At 38.8% G+C, this 24,796-nt stretch overlaps 1 protein-coding gene across 6 annotated transcripts in view; it reads left to right on the forward strand.

Annotated features, from left to right (window-relative positions):
- Positions 1-2,217: 2,217 nt before the first annotated feature.
- The window catches only part of Eya1 (EYA transcriptional coactivator and phosphatase 1), a 143,439-nt gene continuing 120,860 nt past the window's right edge, over positions 2,218-24,796 (forward strand). The window contains exons 1-3 of one of the 6 annotated variants that reach the window (XM_027398822.2): positions 2,223-2,394; positions 2,493-2,548; positions 4,089-4,216. In XM_027398822.2, coding sequence (XP_027254623.1) covers positions 4,093-4,216 — 124 coding nt within the window. In that variant the 5' untranslated portion in view covers positions 2,223-2,394; positions 2,493-2,548; positions 4,089-4,092. Of the gene's footprint in view, positions 2,549-4,088; positions 4,217-24,796 lie in introns of all 6 variants that reach the window. The other 5 variants (XM_027398825.2, XM_027398824.2, XM_027398823.2 and 2 more) reach the window with 5 other exon arrangements.

A 24,796-nucleotide genomic window follows, 5' to 3' on the forward strand; every position in this document is an offset into this window, starting at 1 on the left:
TATATTAAATTTACAGATAAAGCGAATAAGCAAACATACTGCTGCCTAACAGAAAGTTTTTAGAAGCCATGAACTCCTGCTTCTTTTAAATGAAAATACCCTTCATTAATTATTTTTGAAATGCACTGTGGTTTTAGAGCTTTAACACACACACACACACACACACACACAAAACTTCCATAGACATTGTCAAACATGAGAGGAAATTGCCAGCCATCAGGAATAGGTGTCCTTTTTAGATAAGCCAGTGAGGGAGTAAGGATGTCTCCCTACTGCACTGTAATCTTGCACTGCACATAAAAAACTAAAAGCATGTGAAGTGTAGCATTTTGTAAACTGTAACTAATTTCACTCACATCTGTGTCTAATTGTTGTCTGCATTCGCATTCTTGAGAGTAGATTTATTTTTCCTGGACCACGATGTGGGTTCAGCTGACCAGCCTAAGTGAGGATTAGTTGTTTTAAAGTTATTTTGATTAAAGAGTCATTTTTAAATACAGTAACACACAACACATGGTTTAAATAATCCTTCAGACACAAAAGAATATATCTGAAGTACACTTAATGAAAGGAAGATCGTGGGTACGGACTTGCAAAAACTGCTCTCTGAAAGTACAGTAGAAACTGGGCTGCCAGCAGAAAGGAAATACATTGCTAAATGGCATATATTTTTTCAATAAGGAAATACATTAGAATAATTCTTATTTGTAGGTTCTTTTTATTATTACTACCAAGTTTGATTTAAAAAACAAAACAAAACTGAGAAACGGCAGGTTTTAAACTTCAAATATAAAGACAATGAGGCTTTCAAAGTATAGAATGAAATACAAATTCTGTTTCTGAGATGATCTTTTTTAGCTGACTTTAAACGGGGATGTATTTTAGCATTGCACAGTAAGTATGCTTTAACGTACTCTTATGTAATTAAGCCAAGAGAGTTCTTAAAATGAAGTCCGTTCTCACCTATAATTTATTCCAGGTGTATAAAAGTAGGGGAATTTTATCCTTGAGATATATTGCTGCAGTTTCTAAAGGAAACTATTTAATCTTTTGTGAGAACATTAATTTAAAAAAAAACTGCAGAAACCTGTTATCAAATAATGGACATCTGCAGGCTTTAAAGTTAGTAACTTCAGTTACTCAAATGTCTTAAAAATTGTGTTTGTCCTGCACGTAAAAAAAAAAAAAATCCATACCTAGAAGTTCCACGTAACATTATCCCAAGACGTTTAAACAGAAATGATGCTTTATTCTTGCTCGAAAGGTCGTGTTTCTTAATTTCATAAATCATAATTAAAAACCAGCAGGACTCAACAGAAGATGTTTAGGTGGATAACTTTAATGTCATTTGAGACGCTTCAGCTCTCATCTTTGTTCTGCAGCCCTAATTGATGTCAGTTCAGGTTGAATGAAAATGCACATCAAAGATTTGGAATTCGGTGCCATTTTAAAAGTTAGACAGAGTGCTCCTTCCTGCCTGTCCAAACGTTGGTGGGAGCTTGCAAGCTGGCAGGAGCCAGGCTCACCTGAACCTCATTACCTGCTGTTGGCCCTTCCAACTGCCTCTGAAGGGCAATGGCTAGTACAAATTCGAACTAGTGAAGCTGTGTGTGAAGTTCCCCAATTCAAGTTTATCTGGAAACAAACTAACATGCAGGCTGCCTGGGCTGGTGAATTAGAGTACTTAAATATGCGTTCTATTTCACTCTAAAATATCACACACACACACACACACACACACACACACACACACACACACACACACACACACAGAGTTTCTTTCATATCGTCCAGCATAGCTGTATATAAATACTCATTAGGTTTTCACTTGGCATAGTTAAACAAGTACAGTGCTCAGCGGTGGGACTTTGGATATGAAAACCTGCCTTTGCCTTGTTTCTTGAGCACAGCATTGCCTGAAGCTGTTTCATTGAATCTTAAGTGTCAAATAGTAAGGGGCGAAAACCATCCCGATAAGGCTAGGGAATGGTCAGGAGGCTAAGGGGGTGGGCGGGCGCTCTAGTTCAGCTGGCTAGAACAGAAGATGAAAGATCTGAGGATGCTGAGAGATTATTGCCTCAACTGCTGCTGCTGTTAAACATACTCATTTGTTAATAGCTATCTTTTTTTTTTTTTTTTTTTTTCTTCTTCCCAAGCATCTTTTCCAAGCTCTGGGGCGAGACTGCTTTGCATGTTGATTGGGGGAGGGGTAATCCCGTTTGCAGCTGTCATAGGCTAGTGATGAATCACTAGCCCGTCATTTGACTGCCTTCCCCTCCTGACAAGGGGAGGAGGAGGACAGACCTGCAGGAAGAAACAACAGTTGAGCCCTCCACTTAAAGACACTATGCCTTTCCCGGCTGTCCTAGCCTCGTTTTTCTCTTTTGGTTAAAAGTGAGCACTGTGGGGTTCAGCCATGTGCTCTATATAATTAAGAGCTGACCCTGAAGCACAGTTAACAACCACTTCTGATTTTCTACCCCTGGCTACAGGTGCAAACATCTCACACCAGTTCCAGTTCCGATGTTGCTCTTTCCTCAAGTTGCAGGTAAGGATTTCGTTGATATTCAACATTTTTGTAGCTTACCTTTCTGTGACCCGGATCTATTTTTGTCTAGTATTTCTTAATTATTTCTATTAATAGAAACAGCCAGGGTTGGAAATGACTTAACAATTTGTGTGTGTGTGTGTGTGTGTGTGTGTGTGTGTGTGTGTGTGTGTATTGTGTATGCACGTGTACATGAGTGCACTTGTAAAAAATAATTAAGTATGTGGGAAAGGCATAAGAGACTTGGTGTGAGGTAATTGCTGTCTGTTGTTAGGAAAACTGTATGTGGGGTGATAATTAGGAATAACTGGATTTGAAATCATTTCTTGTTTGAATTCAGATACTCAAGGAAGTAAAATGGCTCATGAGGAACTATTCTACAACTGATAGCCAACAGTCAATTTCAGCGTAGCATATAAATTAAAATGACCCTAGGTAAGGCCAGGAGCATATATGAACATTCTATATGTAAATTAAACCCATTATTAGTTTTTAGACAAACATAATTTCTAAAACACAGTGAATACGCACTAGGCTTTAACATTTGTGCAGTCAGATTAAGCAGTATCTAAGCATCTAATTAGTGACTTTAAATAAGTCCTCTGTTCAGGAATAAGAGTAGTAAATATAAGCAGTGTCTAGTTCTGCTGTTGTCACTATGAGTCGTGGCTGTTGTGCCTTCTACAGCAGAAGTAACTGGCGAACCTAAGGCCATCTAGGAGGCATTGAACTGCTTTTTATACGGGGAAAAATGCAAAATTACAGCATTGCATAGAATTTTCTTTCTTTCCTTAAGTGACAGCTGAGGTACTCTGAGGGCTAATGGTCCCATAGACCCTCTGTGTGTTGGCCTTATCCTCTTTCAATTGGCTACGGTGTATGTAATCCACAAAGCAAACAAGTGGGCCGACACCATAATGTTTTAATGCTGCATTTGTTTCAAGGGAAACAGAGGAACAATTAAGTAGTATGCCAGAGTAAACATATGCATCAGGACAATCTCATTCCCTGTCACTGGACTGGAGGTTTCAAATGCTGTATTTGGTTTGGAACCCATTAAATAACAATTGGGTGTTAAATTATAAAGGGAGTCTCCAGTGCTAATTTATTAGATGAAACAGATTGCACAGAATAGCGATTTATTTCTATTACACGTGTTTCTGTATTTGCCTTTTCTTTTAGGAAAATCATACTCTAAGGGGATTGTTTTAATATAAAAACAGCTGCATGTTTTCTTCTGAATGTTAGAGTAGATGCCATTGTCCGACATTAACTTATGACTTTAATTATACAAGAAGGGGGAAGATTTTAAAAACTGCAGGTGAACTTTGGCCACCTAGGACGAGTGATGCCTTTTAGTAATACATGTGATGAAAGGACTGAAGACAGATGCAAGGTGAACTATTTCCAGTCGAAGAGAATAGATACAATGGGACTTTTGTGTGTGTTTGTTTCAAAGAAGGTGTTAAGTCGTTAGCACATTAAATAGTGCTCTTATGAATTTGGTACATCTGTCAAACGGAAGGCTTCTTGTCTTTAGGTCTATGGAAATGCAGGATCTAACCAGCCCGCATAACCGACTGAGTGGTAGTAGCGAATCCCCCAGTGGTCCCAAACTCGATAGTTCTCATATAAATAACACTTCCATGACTCCCAATGGCACGGAAGGTGAGTGTCATCAGTCTCTCTTACTCTGCCCTTGTTTCTTCATCACTGTGTGCCTCTTGACTGCTTGTGAACTCTGCAATCAGAGTCACCAAACTGTTCCTCTGTTTCTCAGTAATTTGACTTAATCCATGTTCCCCATTAATTGGGAGTTGCATATTACTGGATTTTCCCATACCATAGACTGGTCTTATTTTGTATAATAGTGTGTGTGTGTGTGTGTGTGTGTGTGTGTGTGTGTGTGTGTGTGTGTGTGTGTGTTTGTACTGAAGTATATGCATGTGGATACACAAAATACTTTTTAACTTAGAATATATTTCTTTGTATTGATCTAAATGTCCCCACCACCGTATTATTTTCCATCATTTTTCTATATAACTACTGAAAAATTTGGAATGATTTCATTTTATTTTCCATTTTCTTAGCAAATACAACCAAATTTTGAAAAATGTCAACCTCGAACTGGATTACATCGGATCAGCAAAGCAGTTTTTGAGTCTAGTATTCCTGTGGCTTTGGCCACTATAGTATAAACAAGAAGAACCTAAAACTTAATACCTATAAAGTATGCAAGCCTATTTGGAAAGTATGCATAACATTTATTCACTGTCTTGAAGATTGAGTAGTATACTTTAAGCATAGCATCATAATTATTTTAATATAATTAGTACATATGAATGTTTATGTGAATTGTATGAAAATAGAAACATCTACTTCAATCCATGCATATTTCAGTCTAAGCACAGAAGGCTATATGTACACATTACTGTCTATTATGCACAGCTACTTAGGTGCTATGCATATTTTTATAACTCAGCTATATGGAAGGATATATTGCATGTTGCTTTGCATTTATTTCAACTGGAGTCTATGGAAAAATCTTCACTGATATTGTTGCTTATTTACTTGTTAAGAAGCCATAAGGTGTTGATGGATTCCTGAAAGAAGTTTTATTAGAAGTTCAGTAGATTATTCATGCTATAATTCCATTCATAGACAAACCCTTATCCATCAATTCTCCAATCATAATGATTTTTTATCTCAGGTTTTTTAGAATAAGCATAATTAAATTATGTATAATTATTTTCATTTTGGTGTGGTATTTGAATATGTATCTGGGAAAGCCTTTTAAAACTTGTAAAGCTATAAAATTTATAACAGGTAAAGCCCAAAATTAGTTATCTTAGATATAATGTGTTTTAAGGTGTCTTGATTTTTCTACCATAGTAATTATTTTTATATACAACTGTTCTGTAGCTTTCCTTACAAGTAAATATATTCCTGCACAGTGTTTGTGGAGAATGACTGTTGTCAAAAGTAGAAACTTTGTGCTGATTTAGTAACATGGTTAATCTCTGGATAAAGCAGCTTTCCACTGGAAACTTGTAGTCACATCAATCATTCATCAAGCTGAAATTTACACAAAAGCAATTTTAATGTCTAAGTAGAGTGTATAGAGCTTGAACAGTGAAAACAAGTAATCAGTCCTCTTTTCCCTCTTGTTTGAATGTCTTCAGGTGGAAGCCTGTTAGCACAGATAAGGTCTGGAGACATTTATATGGCCCATCACAGGATCCTCCTCAACTGGGCCCAGGGGATTGTCAGGGTGCTGGGCAGCCAGTGAGAGGCCAAACAAACCCATCACTGTCAAGCTAAAAAAGAAAGCCACTTAAATAAGGAAGACTAAGTCCATTAAACTATTTTAATTAATAAACTTTACCAATATACATGAGGAGGAAGGATTATAAAATAATAACATTTTGAATATGATATAGTGAAATAGGAGTAAGACATTTTCATCTTTTCAACATGTTACTGACATGCCATCTCCCCCTCTCCAAATAAGAACCACCTACTGTTTAAGCAGAGTGTCTATATGTGTGAGGTGCTCCCTTAGATGGTTTTGTGTGAATGAGATGTCGCTTGATTTTAAAGAAAATGTGGAGCACCAACATATTTCTAAATATTTAGATTTCATCCCTTGCATTACATCTATAGTCATGAATATATTGCATTTTATAGTATTTGTATACAATTAAAATTACCTTGAAATAATTAAATATTCTAGAAATTTTTTATAATTGCTCGAAGAATTCAGTCTGTGAGCACTTAGAAAGTAATTTCTTTCTTTCTTCATCCCTCCCTCCTTCTCTCCCTTCCTTTTTCCCTCCCTCCAATTTTTATTTCTTTGGTTTTCAGAGACAGGGTTTCACCATGTAGCTTTAGCTGTTCAGGAAGTCACTATGTAGACCAGGCTGGCCTTGACTCAGCGATAATTCTGCTTCTTTGCCTCCTTCATTTGCTGGAATTGAAGGCATGAATCACTACCCCTGGTTCTTAGAACTAATTTCTTATCCTTAAAAAAAGAAAGTTAATTGTGCAGATGCTGATGAGACACTACAACCCCAGTACTATGAAGTTGGAGACAGGAGTTCAAAGCCATCTTCAGCCATGGAAGTGAGTTCAAGGCTAGCAAGGACTACAGGGGATTGTGTCTCAATGACAAAAACACCACAAAAATTTGATGGTGTTAGGTCTTGGAAATGAACTTTCAAGGTCCAATTTTATAGGTGTACATAACTATCCCTGGCATCCTCTTTTTGGGTTTTCTTTATCAGTGTGCTTACAAAGGCTATGGTGGGATGCAATAGGATAAGAAGCAAAGCTAGAGGGTTTCACTCTAAATTATTTAGAGCCCCAAAGGAATATATTTGTCAGTTTTCTGGAAAATTTAGAGCACCTTTTAGCATAAAGCTTAATATTATAGACCTGAATTTTCCTCCTGAGCTATGTTATATGACTTTAGATCCAGACATATAAAAAGTTCTAGATTACTGTGTGTGAGTCAAATGATCACGTTCCTTTTCTGTTCCATCATATTCTTGTTCATTTCTCTCAGCCACCACCACAGGAATTGTGGTTAAAATTAGTAAATTTATTAACATCTGGCAAGATTCCCTGGGACATAGTCACATGGATTTTCCTATTCCTCCTTTGAGATATGACTTAGTTTGAAACCTGAAGTGTTTATTAATGAATTAGAGGATAGGGAAGGAAAGAAAGAAATTCATTAAAACTAGCCACTAAAATAACACCTCCCTTCAATCCATAGCAAATACTTCAGCTCTCTGCACACACACACACACACACACACACACACACACACCATGATAGATATTTAAGTGACTTCCCAGCAGCCAATTGAAAATAATCTCAGCTCAATTTAAATTCATTAAATGACCAGCAAAACTTACATATAGTTTATAGTTGGCTTTGGCCGAATTTACTGAATTTGGTTTGGAGCTCAATTGGGTTGTCTTCTCTCACTCAGAGACAACTATTAAACTTCTTGCCACCACTTGTCTATATCATGAGACTAAAAAAACAGAAAATCTCCTTTGGAAAAAAAAAACCCATAGCTTCATCTTAAGAACAAACAAGGAGGGAATATAATGGAGAGGCAGAGAATATTAAGTTTCTTCTGAAGTGTGCTGCCAAATTTTTTCTAAGACTCTATGCTTATAGGTTCTACATTCATAGACTAGTGCCTGTTTTCATGGTTCATCACAGGGATAGAGACAGAAACACACCAAGCTCTGGCCAAGAACTGTGCTTTTTAGCTTTCCAAACACAGTGTTCTTAAGTTATAAGAACTGAATATTTGAATGCTTGAAAACGTTTAGCTCTTTGTATTTTTTTTAATGCTAACATCTCTGGTTCTTGTTGCAAGTTTGCAAGTTACTGCTGGTGTTGTCCAGTTTATAAGCCACCTTTGACATGTAGAATACAAGTAGGTAAAGTAGTTAATTAGTGGCACCAGTGAATACTTGACTGGCAGTGGGAAAGCTCTGTTGGGAGAGATGGATTTCCAATGGCATCAATGAATATTTCAGTTAGTGTTGAACAGGCTCATTCAGGAGACACAACCTATGTATGGTCCTGAACATTCTCCTCTAGTCTTTTGAATCATCTTCTAAGGTACAGTAGATTAGAAATTTCCTTTCAGGGGCATTAAAATATAATCTCACCTCCCTTCACTCTATAGCAAATACTCAGTTCTCTGTAAATGTGTAAGCGCGCGCGCGCGCGCACACACACACACACACACACACACACACACACACATGCACACACGCACACACACTCATGGAATTTAAGTGCAGTAATCCCAGCTCAACTGAAATTAAATGACCAGCAAAACTTCCATGCAGTTAGCAGTTGGCCGTAGCTGAATTTACATGGCTGGTCTGTTGTTATGTTAGAGCATAATTTTGAAGAAATAGTCTTTTGGGTAAAGTTAGCTGGATATCACAGTGTCCAGTGTGAAAGAAAGGGAGGCTTTCTGGTGTGGGCATGTGCCCTGGCTTGTGTTGTGAAAGCCTTGTGTTGTAGCCATTGTGTGAAAGTCATGGCAAACTATTCTTTTGAAGGATTCAGAGCCATAGTAGTAAAAAGGATTTTTATTTACACACCTAATTAGGGCCTTGTTTGCAAAGCACTGATTTTTTGCCATCATTTTTTTTGATTGTCTTAAATTCACAAGAGCTTGTGATTGATGAGTTCTATACTGCCAATTTGAGTGTTTATTTTTGGTTGTGTGGGGATGGGGAAGGAAAAAAAGAAAGAAAGAAAGAAAGAAAGAAAGAAAGAAGGAAGGAAGGAAGGAAGGAAGGAAGGAAGGAAGGAAGGAAGGAAGGCAGGCCAGGAGTGAGGCTCAGACCTGAAATCCAGTTTTCTCCATTGTACTGTACATTCAGATTCCAGCACAGGAAGCTTCTCCTGAAACAGACGAATGTGTTTAAATGATGTAAAAGCAGATGGAGCTGGAATTCTCACCCCCATTCATTTCAGGAATTCCTACAGTAATTCAAATAGTAATTTTGAATTTATGTATTAGGTTTCCAAGATTATGATCTTGAATTAGGTGGCTAAATTGCCTGCATTTAAAATTTATTCAATTGTGTTTTGCATATTTTAAGGTGGAGAGTTAATTCAATTACCCACATCTATATTACCAGAATCTATTTTAAAGCAGTCATTTCTATGTTTTGTCATTTCTACAAAGCTTGGAACACTGGAAAATTACTAGAATTACTTTTCTTCTCTCTATATATTTGAGTAAAATATAGTTCTGGCTGATGAGAATATCTTAAGCAATCTTGTTTACAGGAAGTCTTCTAAAGTGAGAGTGTAGAGTTAGAGTTGGAAGCTGCTCCTCATAGGAAGTAGTTGTGTATCTGTGCTCAAATATTCTGGGGTGAATAGAAACATGATAATCTAATTTCACCCCTGTTTACGTTCCACACTTAATTCAGTTTCTGTGAGATTAAGAGACACTATGAGGAAAGGCATTCCTAAAAACATTTTTGAGTTTTGTTGATGGCCACAGCATTGGCTTCTTAGAAATTACTCTAAAGCAAAAAATATGAAGAATTAAAATAATGAGTTAGAATTTAATATTTGCTACATGTTACATACATGAAAAATTCTCACATGTCTGTTAATAATAAAAAATAGCTGTTTAAGACTATTTTGTTGGTCATTTGCCACATTTTGGTTTTGTAAATCTTTAGAAAATTCCTGGAGCTGGCCAGGAGGATGGCTAAGAGTGTGGGTTTGACTCCCAGCTGCATAGTGTGCCAGCTGTAGGAACTGGGACAGATGAACTACCATGACTCAGTTCCCTCACCAGTCAAATGAGGAAAGCAACAGATCTCACATTAGGCTTTCCATGAGCATGTAATGCAAACCTTGTGGCATATTTGGAACTTACTAAGCAAGAACTTACTGTATCTATTAATATTAACTGCTAGGCCATATGTAAATAATAGTCACTTCTATGGTATGATTCCTGTTTTACAATGAAAGCTGTAAAAAGTTAAGTGCCAAGTTTCAAGGCACACAGCTTGTAATGGGCACCACTGGAATCTGTTCTTGTATTTTAAGAACTGTTGGCAAAACCTAATGCCCAGGCTTGGGATCATTGAGTTTTTCTCTGAAGACAATATATGATCTTTCTCATTACCTTCATCAATACCTTTCTCAATACCTTCATCTGGAGTGTTGGAGCCCCAGCCATGCTAGTGCCTTCAGCATGGAGGATACCCTTCAGTAGTGAACAGCAGACTACACACAAGTTGAAGGTTGGGACTTTTGATGGAAAATGGACTTCATGATAAAGATGATTACCTAGGATACTTGTGTCTGCCATCTTATATGAGACTGTGGGGATTTATTCTGTGTCCACACATGTCTAGCATGTTGCTTCAATTGCTTAACTTTGGGGGAATGGTCTCTAACTAGTTTTCAAAGCTACCGACTTAATTACAATTCTGTCAGCCAGCCTCTGCTTGCTTTAAGCCTCTTTGAGATGAAAAGGAGATGGGAAACTGACACTGCTTTTCATTACAATAGCCATTATTATATGCACATTTGTGAAACTCAAAAAACATTTTTGCTACTGCTCAGAGTAAATACCTTCTACTTCAGGAAATATTTTTCAGGGGAGAGTGAAGTGGATGTTCCCATGTCTTTTGGCTTTGAGAATCAGGTGTGTCGAGGATGCCACAGGAACAACTAGAAGCAACATGTGGTTGGAAGAGAGAAAGTGGCTGAGTTCAGAGGACTCATTCTCTCAATGGTGGCATGTGTGGACCAGTTGGGGGACAGTCTGTTTCACCTATCACCTGTTAATAAACCAGCTCTATTCTAGTAAGCCAGGAATCTAGATGCTTGTGAGGAGTAGGCCTGGGGTTTTCTAGTACCTAGGCTTCTTGTAGTGAGTAGATTCCAATTGTGTAGATTCCAATTGTGTAGATTCCCATTAAGTCCAGTTCTTCAGTTGCTATTAGAGAATCAGAGCTCTCTGCCTTGGTGGTGAGAAGCATGTACAAAATATGTACACATGTGTGAATCATGGAGAAAAGGCCAGGAATAATTAATTTTCCTCTCACTGACTACACAAATATAATACAAAAGAGAACAACCTATACAAAACTTTCCCATTTTGCCGTTTTTATTTTGGGAAGGGATAAAGGTAACCTCTCTTCTAATTCTACTTGGTGACTGGCAGAGCCCACTTTTATGAAGAGAGAATCTAAGCTAGGCAAAGCTAGCTAAGGGTTTATATGCAGTTTTAAGACCTCAAATGCTTATAAGTGAAAACTTAATATGGTAATGTTGGTGGATAAATAATGCTGGATTTTCAAGGTTTGTTTTTTTTTTTTTTAGTTTTATTTTGTGCCTCCACTATCCATTACACACACACACACACACACACACACACACACACACACACACACACACACACACGCACGCAGGAACATGCCCATACATGGAATGCCTAGCTAGCATTCCATCTTGAAGTAAGTACTCTCCACAATAGATATTAGAAATATATTTTCCTGTAATATGAAACAAAATTTGAATTCTTTACCAATGTATGTCTATTAATAATAAGGGAGATTTTGAGAGGAAAAATTATGAACTGAATGGGCTGAGTCCTTAACACTATGGGACCATTATGATACACTCTATGTGTTTAGTCATTTCATCCTCCAAATACATTTTAAGAAGAGCTTTATGCAACTCGTGTTAAAGCAGTTGAGTGATGGATCTGCTCTCACACAGCACATGGGCCGCATTAGGGAGAAGATGCATAGGCAATACTGTGATTGTCTCAGACCCTACGTCCATATTCTCTAATATGTGGGCTTTCCCACAGCACTGCTCCAGTTCTTGCTGAAATTCTTTACCTGCCTGAAAAATTTGTTTTTATATCACCTTGCCTAAGACTATGACCAAGATGAAAGGGTTTTAATTCCACATATCCAGTGGAGACTCTGAGCTCCTTGAAGGCAGGACAGACTTATTCACTGTCCTTGGCATCTGGCAGCTTTGACAACAGGTATCTGTTGAATGAATGCCCTTGTTACTAAGTAAGTCATGCAAATGAGGCATTACAGGAGCTGGGCATCCATTCATATTAATTAGAGGAGCAGACATCCATTCATATTACTTATAGCACATTAACTATTCAAGAATGATTTAAAGCTTCACTTTCAGTTCTTTGGAAAGTACTCGTCACAGACCAATTCACAAAGTAGTCGTATGCTCTCCATCCTGCAAACAGCCACAGTGAGCATCCATGGCAACTTTTGACATGTGCTACAGTAGCCAAACTGCATTTGACCTAAAAGAACTTACTGTTTCACAAGTAGAACTAGTGGACTTTGAATTTAACAGTGATGAAACAACTCCCACATAGTATGACAAAATTGAGTGACATAAAAATAAGGCTGTTGGTAAGCATAGGTTTAGCATCTTTAAAATATGGCAAAAATAATTTTAAGGTAGGGAACAACTAAAGGATAACTAATACACCCACACTTCAATCAGGTAAAGAGTGTGCGATGTGTACTGTCTCTTGTGTGCAATTGTGTATGTGTCTGTGTGTCTGTATGTTTGTATGTGTGGGCACAGAATACAGAGCATAGAGAGAGCAGGTGATACAGGCTCTGGGTACTGAGTTCAGAACTTGTGCAGGTAAATAGAAGAGAGTTGTGATTGGCTGTATGTTTTAAGCTATACACTTAAGCAGTATGAGCAGTCAGAAAGGACTCTGGTGGAGAAGTAGTGATGGTAATTTACTTGATGCCCCGGCACTTATTTATGTAGGATTGTCTAAGCATCAGAAGTAAGTGGGACAAGAGTAATACTAAAATTGCAGGGAAGTGGCATTGCATGATGTGAGAGCATATCAACGGAGCTCAGATTCTCAGTTCAGCTGTTTATGTTCCATGTTACAAAGTAGGTTTTCAGAGGCACAGCACAGCAGGCTGAAGGGGCCTTGAGGCCAGGCTGCCTCCACTGGAAGCTGGTCTCAGTCAGTCTCCAGCAAGCTAATGCAATACCTCCTGGCCTTTGATTCAGGCCTGTGAACTGAGATGAAAATGGTACCTACACAGAGAGAGTGCCTTTAGGATGGATCAGTAGATCAAAGACAGTCTTCTGTCTCTTTAGCAGTGCTTCTGTTCATTGGCTATGCTTGTTGCCTTCAAGCCTTCATTGTTCACTGGGGATTACTCATGTATTCTTGGTGATAGGACAATTAGTCTATCCAAAGTCCTGAGAACAATTACTGGCATCTGTTACATGCTCAAGACATAGTAGCTGCTTTGAAACAATGATGAATGTTCTATTTTAAGGAAGCATGTCCTTTGGAACTGGTATACTAGTGTCTCCAGAGGAGGTAGGCTTATTTGCTCCTACTCTGGGCGCTTGACATCACTAGACAGCTTATGTAGGTACTCATAGTGCTTGATGAACTCAATAGCACGTAGTTAATACTGAATAGGGGTGAGGTGAATGTCTGGGTGTTCCTGGGTCTTAGCAAAAGACAGGAAAGTGGTACTAATCATTTGGTGGGTTGATTGCATTTTGGGCAAATAAACCATTTTTCCATATTGATATGATTGAGGTTCTGAATCCCAGCCAGCTCATCTGCTTCCAATCTTCAAACACTGGTTGATTTTACCATCTGCTAATTTGCAATATATACTGATACACTTCTCCTTCGTGCCCTGCTATTCACAGACCAGCCTGTTTAGTGCCACTCTCTGATTATCTCAGTCTATACAGATGAGAAAACTCTACTTGGGGAGCATCTGACTCTTCAGAAGATTTATGAAAGAGAAATTAATTGCAACAGTGAGAAGCTAGCTTTGTCATCTCAGCTGTCACTTAACATCTTTAGGCTGCGAATTCCATATCTTTGAAAGGAAACAAGTAAAATACCTGCTCTTTAAGCCTACCACGGGGAGTAAAGGAGCTGTTGCTTGCTTGTAAAGTGTTTAATATGTACTAACCACACCAGAGGTGCTTAACACATAGAAATGTAATAAATTATCACTCCCCCATTCTAAAAGCTACACAATGCATTATTTATGTCAGAAATGGAGACTGGTATATCACTAAATTCTTAGAATGGGTTTTCTTTTTCTTTTTTTTAACCTTTTTATTAGCCATTGTGCCATGTTTCCCTTATAGCAAGATGAAAATATTTAGCTTCCACTGTGATTTCTAAAGGCTAGTATCTATTAGAAACCATCAAGTGGCATGAGTAAAGCCTGAAACCTTCAATATGGATAATTTTACTGAAAAGAAGGAAGAGGCATAAACACACATGGATGAGAATGACAAGAAATGTTTAGAAGAAATCTTTTACATATGCCACTTATTTGAGGATGGATAAAAAATGAGGTTTTTTTTGGTTTTGGAGTGTTTTTGTTTTTGTTTTATTTTGAGGACAGATATAGAAAAGCACAACAGTCTCCTATCTAAGTCACAACAGCACAGCAGTAAAATATTAATTACTGCCCCCAAATGGTAGGTTTATAGTGATTCATCTGATGGTCCTCCCAGCTTTTCTGCACTCTGATTAACGCCATCATACAATATTGAAACAGAAGGGGAACAAAATAAACAAAATAAATATTTGTTACCCTTCTGTCCCAATATTGCACAAAGTACTCTGAAGGAGGGTAGAAGTTGGATCATGAAGGATGCCAGTTGACCCCCTGCCTTAAGGAGCTCAAGGTCTGATTGAGGGAGATACAACTTCCAACTTTTTGGCAAAAGTAAATAAATAAATAAATAAATAAATAATAAATAAATTTTGGAGACTAGGACCTTCAGCCTATGACTCCAAGTTCCCTAGGAGCAGGAGAGTGAGTGATGAAGTTGAGAAAATGGTTTTGTGTATAAAGTTTTGTGTATTTGATGAGCACATTAGCATGTCATATGTGTACCTCTTTCATATGTGACCATCTGTTATATTTGCTCAAATACAAAGCTTTGTCATTTACTTCACAGTAGGGTTTGCCACTACTGTGTACTTTCCATATCAACAGATTAGAAAGAAGCTATCATTGGATTCTGAAATATTTTGGTGTCAGAAAAAAGGGCTTCATTCTCCAGCAGGTTAGAAGCCACTGATGCAAACAAAAGTGCTCTCAGGGTTCAGAAGAAAGGGCTCTTCAGCTTGCGAGGCCCTGGCCAAGCTTCAAGGAGGAGGTGGAATCTGAGCTGACTTAGGAAATGGGTAGAGTTTGAATAGGGGGACAAGAGCTGGAATGCATGTGAAATGAGGAGCACTATGAACAAAGGTAGGATAGTTTGGGGGACTGAGGAAGCCAGGCGAGATGAAGAAGCAATTGATAGGAGATAAGGTGAGGGAGTCAACTGGAGCCAAACTGTGGAGGACCTTGCGCATCAGGCTGAGGAATTTGGACTTCCTGGACTGGTAGGAGAAGCCAGTGAATATTTTGAGAAAGGGACTGGACCGATACTGTGAGGGTGTTTCAGGTATTAGTCTGGCACCATGTCTGGGGAGTGTTTGGACTGAGAGGAGGTGAGCTCCAGTATAGTCTCAATCTGTTCAGATATGATGTGTGGGGAACCTGAGTCAGTGCAACAGAAATGACACCCGCCCGTAAAAAAAGCCAGAGTTGTGAGCAACCTTTCAAGGGAATCTACATTTACTATTTCTTACTTCTTTTCTAAAAGAGGGCTACTAGCCTCAGCCTCTGCACAAGTTACTGTACAATGCACAATGACATGATAACATGCTCTATTTCCTGTGAATAACAGGTTTTGAAATTCCTTGCCATTCTTCTTGACTAGGTGTGTTGGTTAGGTTTTTCATTACTATTACTAAATGCCTGTCACAACTAGCTGAAAGGGAGGGAGAGCATATTTTGGCTTATAGTTTCAAAGGTTTCATTTTGTGGTCAGCTGGCTGCATGAACCTAAACCTGAGATGAGAGACAGCACCGTTGTGGAAGGGCATGCCTCAGCAAAGTTATTCAGTTCATGGTGGCCAGGAAGCAGAGGAAAGGGCCAGTGACAAGAAGTATCTTTCCAGAGCTGACTCCCACTTTCCTTATTCATCCATCTAGGCCCACATCCTACCTTCCACCACCTTCCAATGATGCTGTAATATTATAAGTCTATCAAGGAACCAACTAATGTGCTGATTGGTGTGAGTTCTCAGAAGGAAATCTTTACCCAGAAGCCTATCTGCTAGCATACAAGTACCCAATCCATGAGCCAATGGGAGACATTGTATACCATTCATACTCTTAAGTTCAAGTTTGGTCAACATGGTTTAGTTTTTACATAGCTGTATAAGCTGCTTTTGAAGAATTAATATTGTTCTTCCCTCTTGGGAGACAGAGAATATGACTTTAATATTTTGAGGATATCAAGTTGTAGTCCCAATACAAACAAAGGGACACCTCATCTTCTAAGTGAGGATTAACTGAAAGCAAAGCATTGGGTTTGTAGGTATATATACTTTTTGGTAAAGAAAAATAACATGGCAAGTTAATGTAATTCAATGATGTGTTTTTAAAGTCAGGCATATAAAAATGTACATTTAGGAATATTTTCCACTTTCATTTACCATGTACCAATTTTATTCATTTTTCACCACTTTCCCCATTTGCTGTAAATTGTTTCTTTTCTTTTTTTTTCTTTGAGACAGGGTTTCTCTGTGTAGCTTTGGAGCCTATCCTGGCACTCGCTATGGAGACCAGGCTGGCCTCAAACTCACAGAGATCCACCTGCCTCTGCCTCCCGAGTGCTGGGATCAAAGGTGTGCACCACCAATGCCTGGCATCTTTTGGAATCATTTGGTACTGTTTTTTTAAAAAAAAAAAAAACATGCATTTTCACTTTAGCGTATGGTTTAAGAAAAAGACTCCTTAAATGGATTAGTGATGTTGTCATTGAACCTGAGCCATTACACGGTTGTCCTTTTCCTTTTTGATCTCTACAGCATAATACTACCAAAGCTATGACAATTCATTTACCTGTCCCCGTATGAAGTCAGGAAGGGCACTCTCTAACAAATACCCAAATACCTTATTATTTGATGATAAGAAAATAGTATTCATTTGACAAATGAATTAAAAATGACACAAGTGTTTTATGTGTGTCCCACCCATGGGATACTTTGGTGAAAGAAGTTGTATCTAAGCTCCTGGAATAATAATTTGGGGGGGGGCTAAAATGGTCTGAGATTCAGTGGCATTTATATTTGCCTGAGCCATGTTTTTAATTGGTGTAAGTTCATTGAAACTGGTCTTCAGGTAGCATGCATCCCTCACCTTCATCTATTCCTTCTACAAGTACTGGTTCTATGAGCCAAGTACTGGCTTAAGTTGTGTAAAGACAGAAGAATTAAAAAATACTTCTTCTGTGAAAATAGTTATCATACATCAAGATGGATACGACTATGAAATATGAAGTAGGATAGAAGAGGATACATATGGGGATAAATAAATACATTAATATATTCTAAAGATATATACTGTGTATTCCATATATCATATACAATATATCTCATATAGTGTATGTTGTATATTCTATATACTCTATATTCTATACACATATACATATATTCTAAAGGTGGTGCAGACAAAGGTTTTGAAATTCAAGGGGAAACAATTATGCCTCAGTAGTAGATTAAGGGCAATATAGTAGGATTTGTAAATGAAAGTTGAAGTATATAATTCAGCTTGGAAAACTTATATAATACTTAATGTGAGTAAGAGACTGGCAAAAGTGGAGCTGGAAGGAAACACTGGCTACTGTAGTTTAAGTGTCTGTACATAGCGGCAGGTGGTACCTTTTTGAGAGCACATAGATTGTAGTGTCTCAGAGTCACTACAGATGAAGTTGTATGTTTTATAAGAGTTTAATGTATGATGACTAGGGAATAGAAACTTCATTCATGCCTATTAAATACTCACTGAAGACAGTGATATTGCCAGTATATTATACAAATCTAGGCCACCAAAATATAAAGTTTTCTACAGCTGAAGAGTGGAGCTAATGGTCTAATATCCCCAGTTTTATACCAGTTAGAAGGTAGTTAGGAAAGATGACAGTGGTAGAATTTACTATGCATGACTTGTTAGCTTTCTGTCACTGTAACAACTATCTGAGGTTACTAGATTATAAAGAACAAAGGTATGTTGACTATGTTTTCTGAGTCCATTATCAGGTAGACTCAATATCCCACCCCATCCCCATTATTGGAGGTAGAAGCCAGGATATTATGCATGTTAGGGAAGTGCTCTGACAGTGTTCCAGTGAGATGTATCATGGCTTTTCTCTGCCAGCGTACCAGTGGGCTAAATCATGGCTTTTCTCTTTCTACCAGTGTACCAGTGGGCTATATCATGGCTTTTCTTTTTCTACCAGTTTACCAGTGGGCTACATCATGGCTTTTCTCTTTCTACCAGTGTACCAGTGGGCTATATCATGGCTTTTCTTTTTCTACCAGTGTACCAGTGGGCTACATCATGGCTTTTCTCTTTCTACCAGTGTACCAGTGGGCTATATCATGGCTTTTCTTTTTCTACCAGTGTACCAGTGGGCTAAATCATGGCTTTTCTTTTTCTACCAGTGTACCAGTGGGCTATATCATGGCTTTTCTTTTTCTACTAGTGTACCAGTGGACTATATCATGGCTTTTCTCTCCCTACCAATGTACCAGTGGGATATATCATGGCTTTTCTCTAACAGTGTACCAGTGGGCTACATCATGTTTTTCAGATTCTGGTTAGGGTAAAGACATTTCATCAGGGTTGGAACATGTGTGCACAGGAAAATCATCCATCTCATGGCTGGATCATGAAAAGAGATGAAGAATAACAAAAATAAATGTTTCCTAACCTCCAGTAATGTCACAATGGGAGGGGGACCATATCTCTACACAAGCCTCTGAGGCATGCTTAAAATCCAAGCTACAGTGCCTGGTAGTAAATGTAAGAAATGAGGAAGCAGAAGGGAAACATCCAGTCTTTGTGACTAAAAATATTTTTATAAAACCTAAATCCTTCAGAGGGATGCGGTAGTGATATGTGTATGTGTACACACATGGATAGAGATTAAGAAGTCTATATAAAAATCATTTTCAAAGTCATGGTAAGGAAAATTATTGTGAAGGAAAATGTAGACAGGTGAGAAGGGAATGGAATTATGGATAGATAAAGGCAAATGATCTGGGGGTGGGGGAAGAAAGACAATACAGCAGAAAAAAAGGAACTGTTGTTATTGTTGAGTAATTAATGATTTAAAAAAACTTTCAAGGAAAAAGGTTTATTTAGAAGAGTTAAAGAAAGGTAAAACTGAGAGAAGGTTGAGCTAGGAAGTTGGAAGGGGCCATTAATGGAAACAGCAGATATGGAGAATGATATTGGGATTAGAGAGTGAGTCCATGATGAGGATATACAAAGAAATGCCCTGGAAACTGAAGTTCAAGAAGACAGCTTGAGAAGAGCCATCATTGAGAGACAATTCTCAAACATTTAAACAATTAGGAGAGGGGATAGGGACAGAGTACATGGTAGTTTAGACTTCTGTGCTTAGTTCTGAGCCCTACAAACAAAACGTTCAGGGAGTCCTGTCCACATCCCTGGGTACCAGAAAAGCAGTTTGGTGGAAGTGAAGATGCTGCAAAACAAAGCAATGGGGTATCACTACAAAGGAACCCTGGGAGAGATGTGGGGAATGAGGTAAAAGGAAACCCTGAAACTTTAAATTAGTCTGAGGACATACTGCAGGAAGAGGAGAAATTAATGCAGTTTCAATCTCTATAGAATATCTGGTGAGGGCATGCAGAAGGGAAATGAGTGAGATATGGTTTGGGAACTGAAGAAAGTGGGAAAGATTCAATGAAGCTATTTCAGACATCTGACAACTGGAAAACAGAGACTGCCCCATGATGGGATGGCTCCAGAGATGAAAAGGGGAAGACTCTGTTTAAGTGGAACTCATCAACATGGTAACTGGTTCAGGGCTGTCATGCTCACTATGCAGAGCAGCTGTGAAGTGTAGGCATTGAGAAGCTGCCCATCCTGTGATTACAGATGACTAGAAAAGGCACCTGGGAACATGAGACCACACAGCCCATGGAATAGAGACGAGACATGGTAGGCACTGGATTCCACACTGGCCACAGGAGGCTGATGAAGTTGGATTGGGAGAATAGACAGGAGTTTGGAAAGAGGTTCTAATGAGCATTAAGGGAGGGAGAAGGGAACTGGGATTGTCATGTAATTCAATCTTGCTTGTAATTCAAATAAAAAAATAAAATAAAATAAAAGAGTGATTCTAGCAGAAGTGAGTAAATGAGAGAAACGTGATGGTTCTTGGAGGCAATGCAGTTTTAGGCAGTGGTATAACAGGATCACCTCATAGGCAAACTTGAATGAATATAATTGAGAGAAAGGCATCCTGGGAAGAAGCAGTGCCTGTGTGTCTGAGCTTCTGCCAACCAAAAAAACTGTGAGATGAGCTTAGATACTGGCCCTGGAGTGGGGAGGGGACTGACTGCTACTCACCCAGCCTGCTGCCATTCCATGTCCATGTGCCTCTCTGGGCAAATTCTTCATAATGCACACTGGCTCTCAGTTTAGCAAGCAGACCTACAATTTGGGACTGAACCTGATTTGGATTTTATTAATACATGGGAAAAGTATCACTCATCAAATGGATTGAGCACTTCTCTGATTGCCTTCTAAGTTTGGAGATGTGTTTTCATGACCATAACATTTAAGTTCATCCAGAAGTTGATGAACATGGAATTATGGTGCCAGGGGCTAATTGGCTGATTGTCATAGCGGATCTCCCCAGGCTAAAGTGGTCTGATAGGCAAGTCTCCATTTACAGTAGAGAAAGAGGTTTTCTTGTTTTCATGGATCAGCTTACTGTAAAGAATGCTAGAACTTCTATGTGTATTTGGAAATTTCTGGTCACTGTTGCCTCGTTCCTCTGCTGACCTGCTCCTTCAGAAAAAGCATACACTGATGATGGTAATAGCCGAGGCACTAGTTGTCTTAATGTAATCATGATTGAGTCCCACCTTCTTGAGTTGTTCCCAAGATACCTTGCTTGATTTGATTTTGGCTTTTCTTAGGTAAGGCTTCAATGGTTGATCGTTTTAGATCCTTTCATTTCTTTTGGAAGGGTAAGCTTGACTTTAATGTGGGACTTCTGATAGATTTTTAACATTGTTATCTGTACCTTAAAAATGATTTTGGAGCCAGGGATATAGTTCAGTGGCCGAGTATTTTCCCAGCACGCAACTCAACCAGTGGAAAAGAAATTCTGATTTCTCATGCTTCCCGAGATACTGTAAAAAGAGGATGAGTGATTATAAAAGCATGGGCTCTGGATCTAGTGCATGGCTGAAATGGTGGGCTCTGGACCTAACACACAGCTGAAATGGTTATAATCTTTATTTATTTTTTTATTCTCATCTGAGTATAAAATACCCAGTAACAGATGAGAAAGCTGAGATAACCAAAACTGAGTGCCTTATTCTAGGTTTACATTTTTGGCAGTAAAGCTAGATTGAGGCACCATTAGTAATAAGTTGTGACTTTTAACTCTGAATACTGCTGCTGGTGCTATCAGGGATGGCAATGAACACTGTCTCAACTCCTTCTTGGTACCAGATCTTTCACATAACATGCTGTGAACCTCTGTTACATTTCAGTGACATATATAATTTAAAAAATCATGTAAAAAGATGATCAGAGCCAAAGAATTAAACTGTAGGAAGTCCAGCAGCAGGGGATTAGGTCCTCTGACCTCAACAGTGATGCTCAAAGGCATTAGAAGGTGGAAGTTTGTGGAACATCTAAGACCAGCAATGGTCCAGGATGGCTGAGGTCTGGAGTGTGTGGTTGCATGAAGAAGTTTCTGAGTGTCTTAAAGAACATCTATGAGAGACAGTTGGCCAGGATCAGATGGCAGGCCAGAACCTGAAGCAGGGGGAAAGAAGAGATGCAGGAGAGTCAATAAAAAAAAAAAAAAAAAAAAAAAAACAGCTACTTTGTAGTAAACTGAGGTCATATAACAAACAGAATAGTACGGGGCACATAATCCTATAGTTAGAAAACATTATTTATAGATTTTTGCAGTCTAGTCAGGAAGTTTAGATAGCAGAGCTGTCCTCAAATGTCACAGTATCTTTCAGAAGAAAAGTTAGCATGTGTAACTTAAAAATGTAAAGCTTGGGAAAGATGTATAGTGATGTCATTTGCAGCCTATTGGCTGCATGTGATCATACAAGTAAGATGAAGTGGGTCGGATTCTGGTGGGCACATATTGCTTTTGTCTTTTGAATTCTTCAGGCAGTGTATAGTTGGCCATAACAAAGCCAGAATTAATTAGACCTTTTTGGAGAGAAAGTTTTCCCTCAAGAGTGTATGTGTGTTTATATGTGTGTGCGTGCACACACACACACACACACACACACACACACACACACACACACACACACACACACACACACACACTGGTTATCTTCTCCTATCATTCTCTCCACCTTGCTTTTTGAGGCAGTCTCTTATTAAGCCAGAAGTCCCCTTTTTAGGCTAGATGGGCTGTCTAGAGAGCCCTTGGGTTCATCCTGTCTTCTCCCTCCTCCAGCACTGATGTTATAGGTGTATGCCACCACGACCAGTTTATGTGTGTCGTGGAGATATGAACTCAGGTATTCATACCTATACAACAAGCCCCTTATCCAGTGAACCATCTCCCAAGCCCCTCAGAGACTATCTTACATCACAATAAATCATTAGGCCTCTGTTGATCAAAGTATTTGATTACAGGACTGATATAATCATGCACATCCTGGTAGTTACTTTGTGGGTATCATCTCCCCTTTAACAGAGAGCCTTTTCAGAAACCGGATTCAGTGGGACTCTTTAGTTCTTAGTGTATAGATGGCTGTATTTGAACAACAGCAAAAGGCAATGATCTTGGGACCTAAAAGAGAGTATCGTCTTCCTTTCCTTTCTTTTTTGCCTAGTTTTAATGGATTTCAAGAACAATTGAAGTTCCTGGTTGGGAGTGAGAGTTGCACTTGATTGAGCTTGATCATGCAGTGATGTACATTTTAGGGGACTAGAGATAGAGGGGATTTTGTTGTAGGTAAACTTTCTCAGAGTAATTGTATAGTTCAAGCTATAGCATCATTGACCTTAGATTTGGCAGACTTAGAAGCAATTTGAACCAAAAGGCCAGGCAGTGGAAGAGTTCTTTCTTCATCCTCTCTCATCCTTTCTTGACATCAGGACAGGGAATTTCTGCTTGGGATCATCCGGTAAGCTCAGTGGTCTGGAAGCTCCAAGGGCAGAACTGGCAGAGTCATACTTTGTCATCAAACCACAGCTGGTGGCACCAAGCTGCCGCTGCCTTCTTCTAGCTCTAACTTTTGCAAAGTGCTACTTACTTTTTACCATTTCATCAAGCTTGGTCATGGGCCTGGAAAAAAAGGAGCTCCCTAAATGAAATCCCATTTTGGATGCTTCCTGACCTCTTAAGTTTCAGTTTTTACATCTGAGAGAGACAACAAGGTAATGCCTGACTAAGGAATTTCAGAGACCTTGCAGAGTTCCCCACATGATGATAACATCCATGAAGAAGCCCACCCATAGTATGTGTTTTACATGGTCACTTTCCATTTTACCTTGTTCTACCCACCACCTTGGCATGTGGTGTTTGATTTGGAGTTCAGCATCCTACTAGTGCACAGTATATAAAGTGGACTAGAGCAATTGGGTGATCTGCTGGGGGCATTGTGTCAGGTCTTTAAAGGAACATGAAGTATAATGTGGACATCTTGAACATGAAAGCCCCTAGTAGTTACTGTTGGCTTCTCTAGAGCTGTGGCAATGTAGTGTTTATGAAGAGCAAGAGCGTTAGGTGGCTGGTGGCATGGGGGGAGAAGGGAACCATCAGACTTCTGTCAGAATGAATTAGCATCAGCTAAGACTTCTAACCCAAAACAACTGGCAGAAAAGTGAAAACTTGAGTCAGAACTTGAGTCTCACTGCTGTGTGGTCTACATGAAAACAATCAGGCAGAATGATTTCCATTTGTCTCCATGGTTTTTCTTTTTTTCTTTTCTCCATAACTTTGTTTAGAAGCCATCTAAGTAATTAATTTTTTTAAATGACAGTGTGACCCATCTACTTATATCACTCATGGGAAAACCATTCATCATATGTTTGCAAAACGCTTAGGGCCAGGGATTGAGCTGGATGAGTCCTCTGCCTGGTATTTTTGACAAACTGGTGACATAGAGACAGAAGAGCTAGAAGAGCTGTTTTCTCCATCTTCTCTCCCATTCCAGAATGTTCTAACTTTGAGGGAGGAGCCTCTCTCCCTGAATACTCTCACTTCAGGGGACAGAGAGTTTCAGGTTGACTTTAGAATGTTAGTGTTACCCCCACCCCCGCCGGCCCCTTAAAAACCTGAAAATAGATAATAAGTCACCTCCATACACAGGTTAGAAGCATGCCAGTAATGGCATTCCACAAAAGGGATTATAAAACTAGGGAGGGAAAAGGCAGATGCTCTGAGTTCTGAAAGAGTATGGCTCTATCTGGTGGTATATGGGATTCTGTCATTCTGTTGGAAGTAGATTTAGTGGACATCCTATGGCCTATATCATAATGGTACTTCTCAATCCTTAGGAACTTTGTCAAAGGTTATATAAAA

This window comes from Cricetulus griseus, chromosome 2 (assembly GCF_003668045.3).
Source record: "Cricetulus griseus strain 17A/GY chromosome 2, alternate assembly CriGri-PICRH-1.0, whole genome shotgun sequence".
NCBI classification, from domain to species: domain Eukaryota; kingdom Metazoa; phylum Chordata; class Mammalia; order Rodentia; family Cricetidae; genus Cricetulus; species Cricetulus griseus.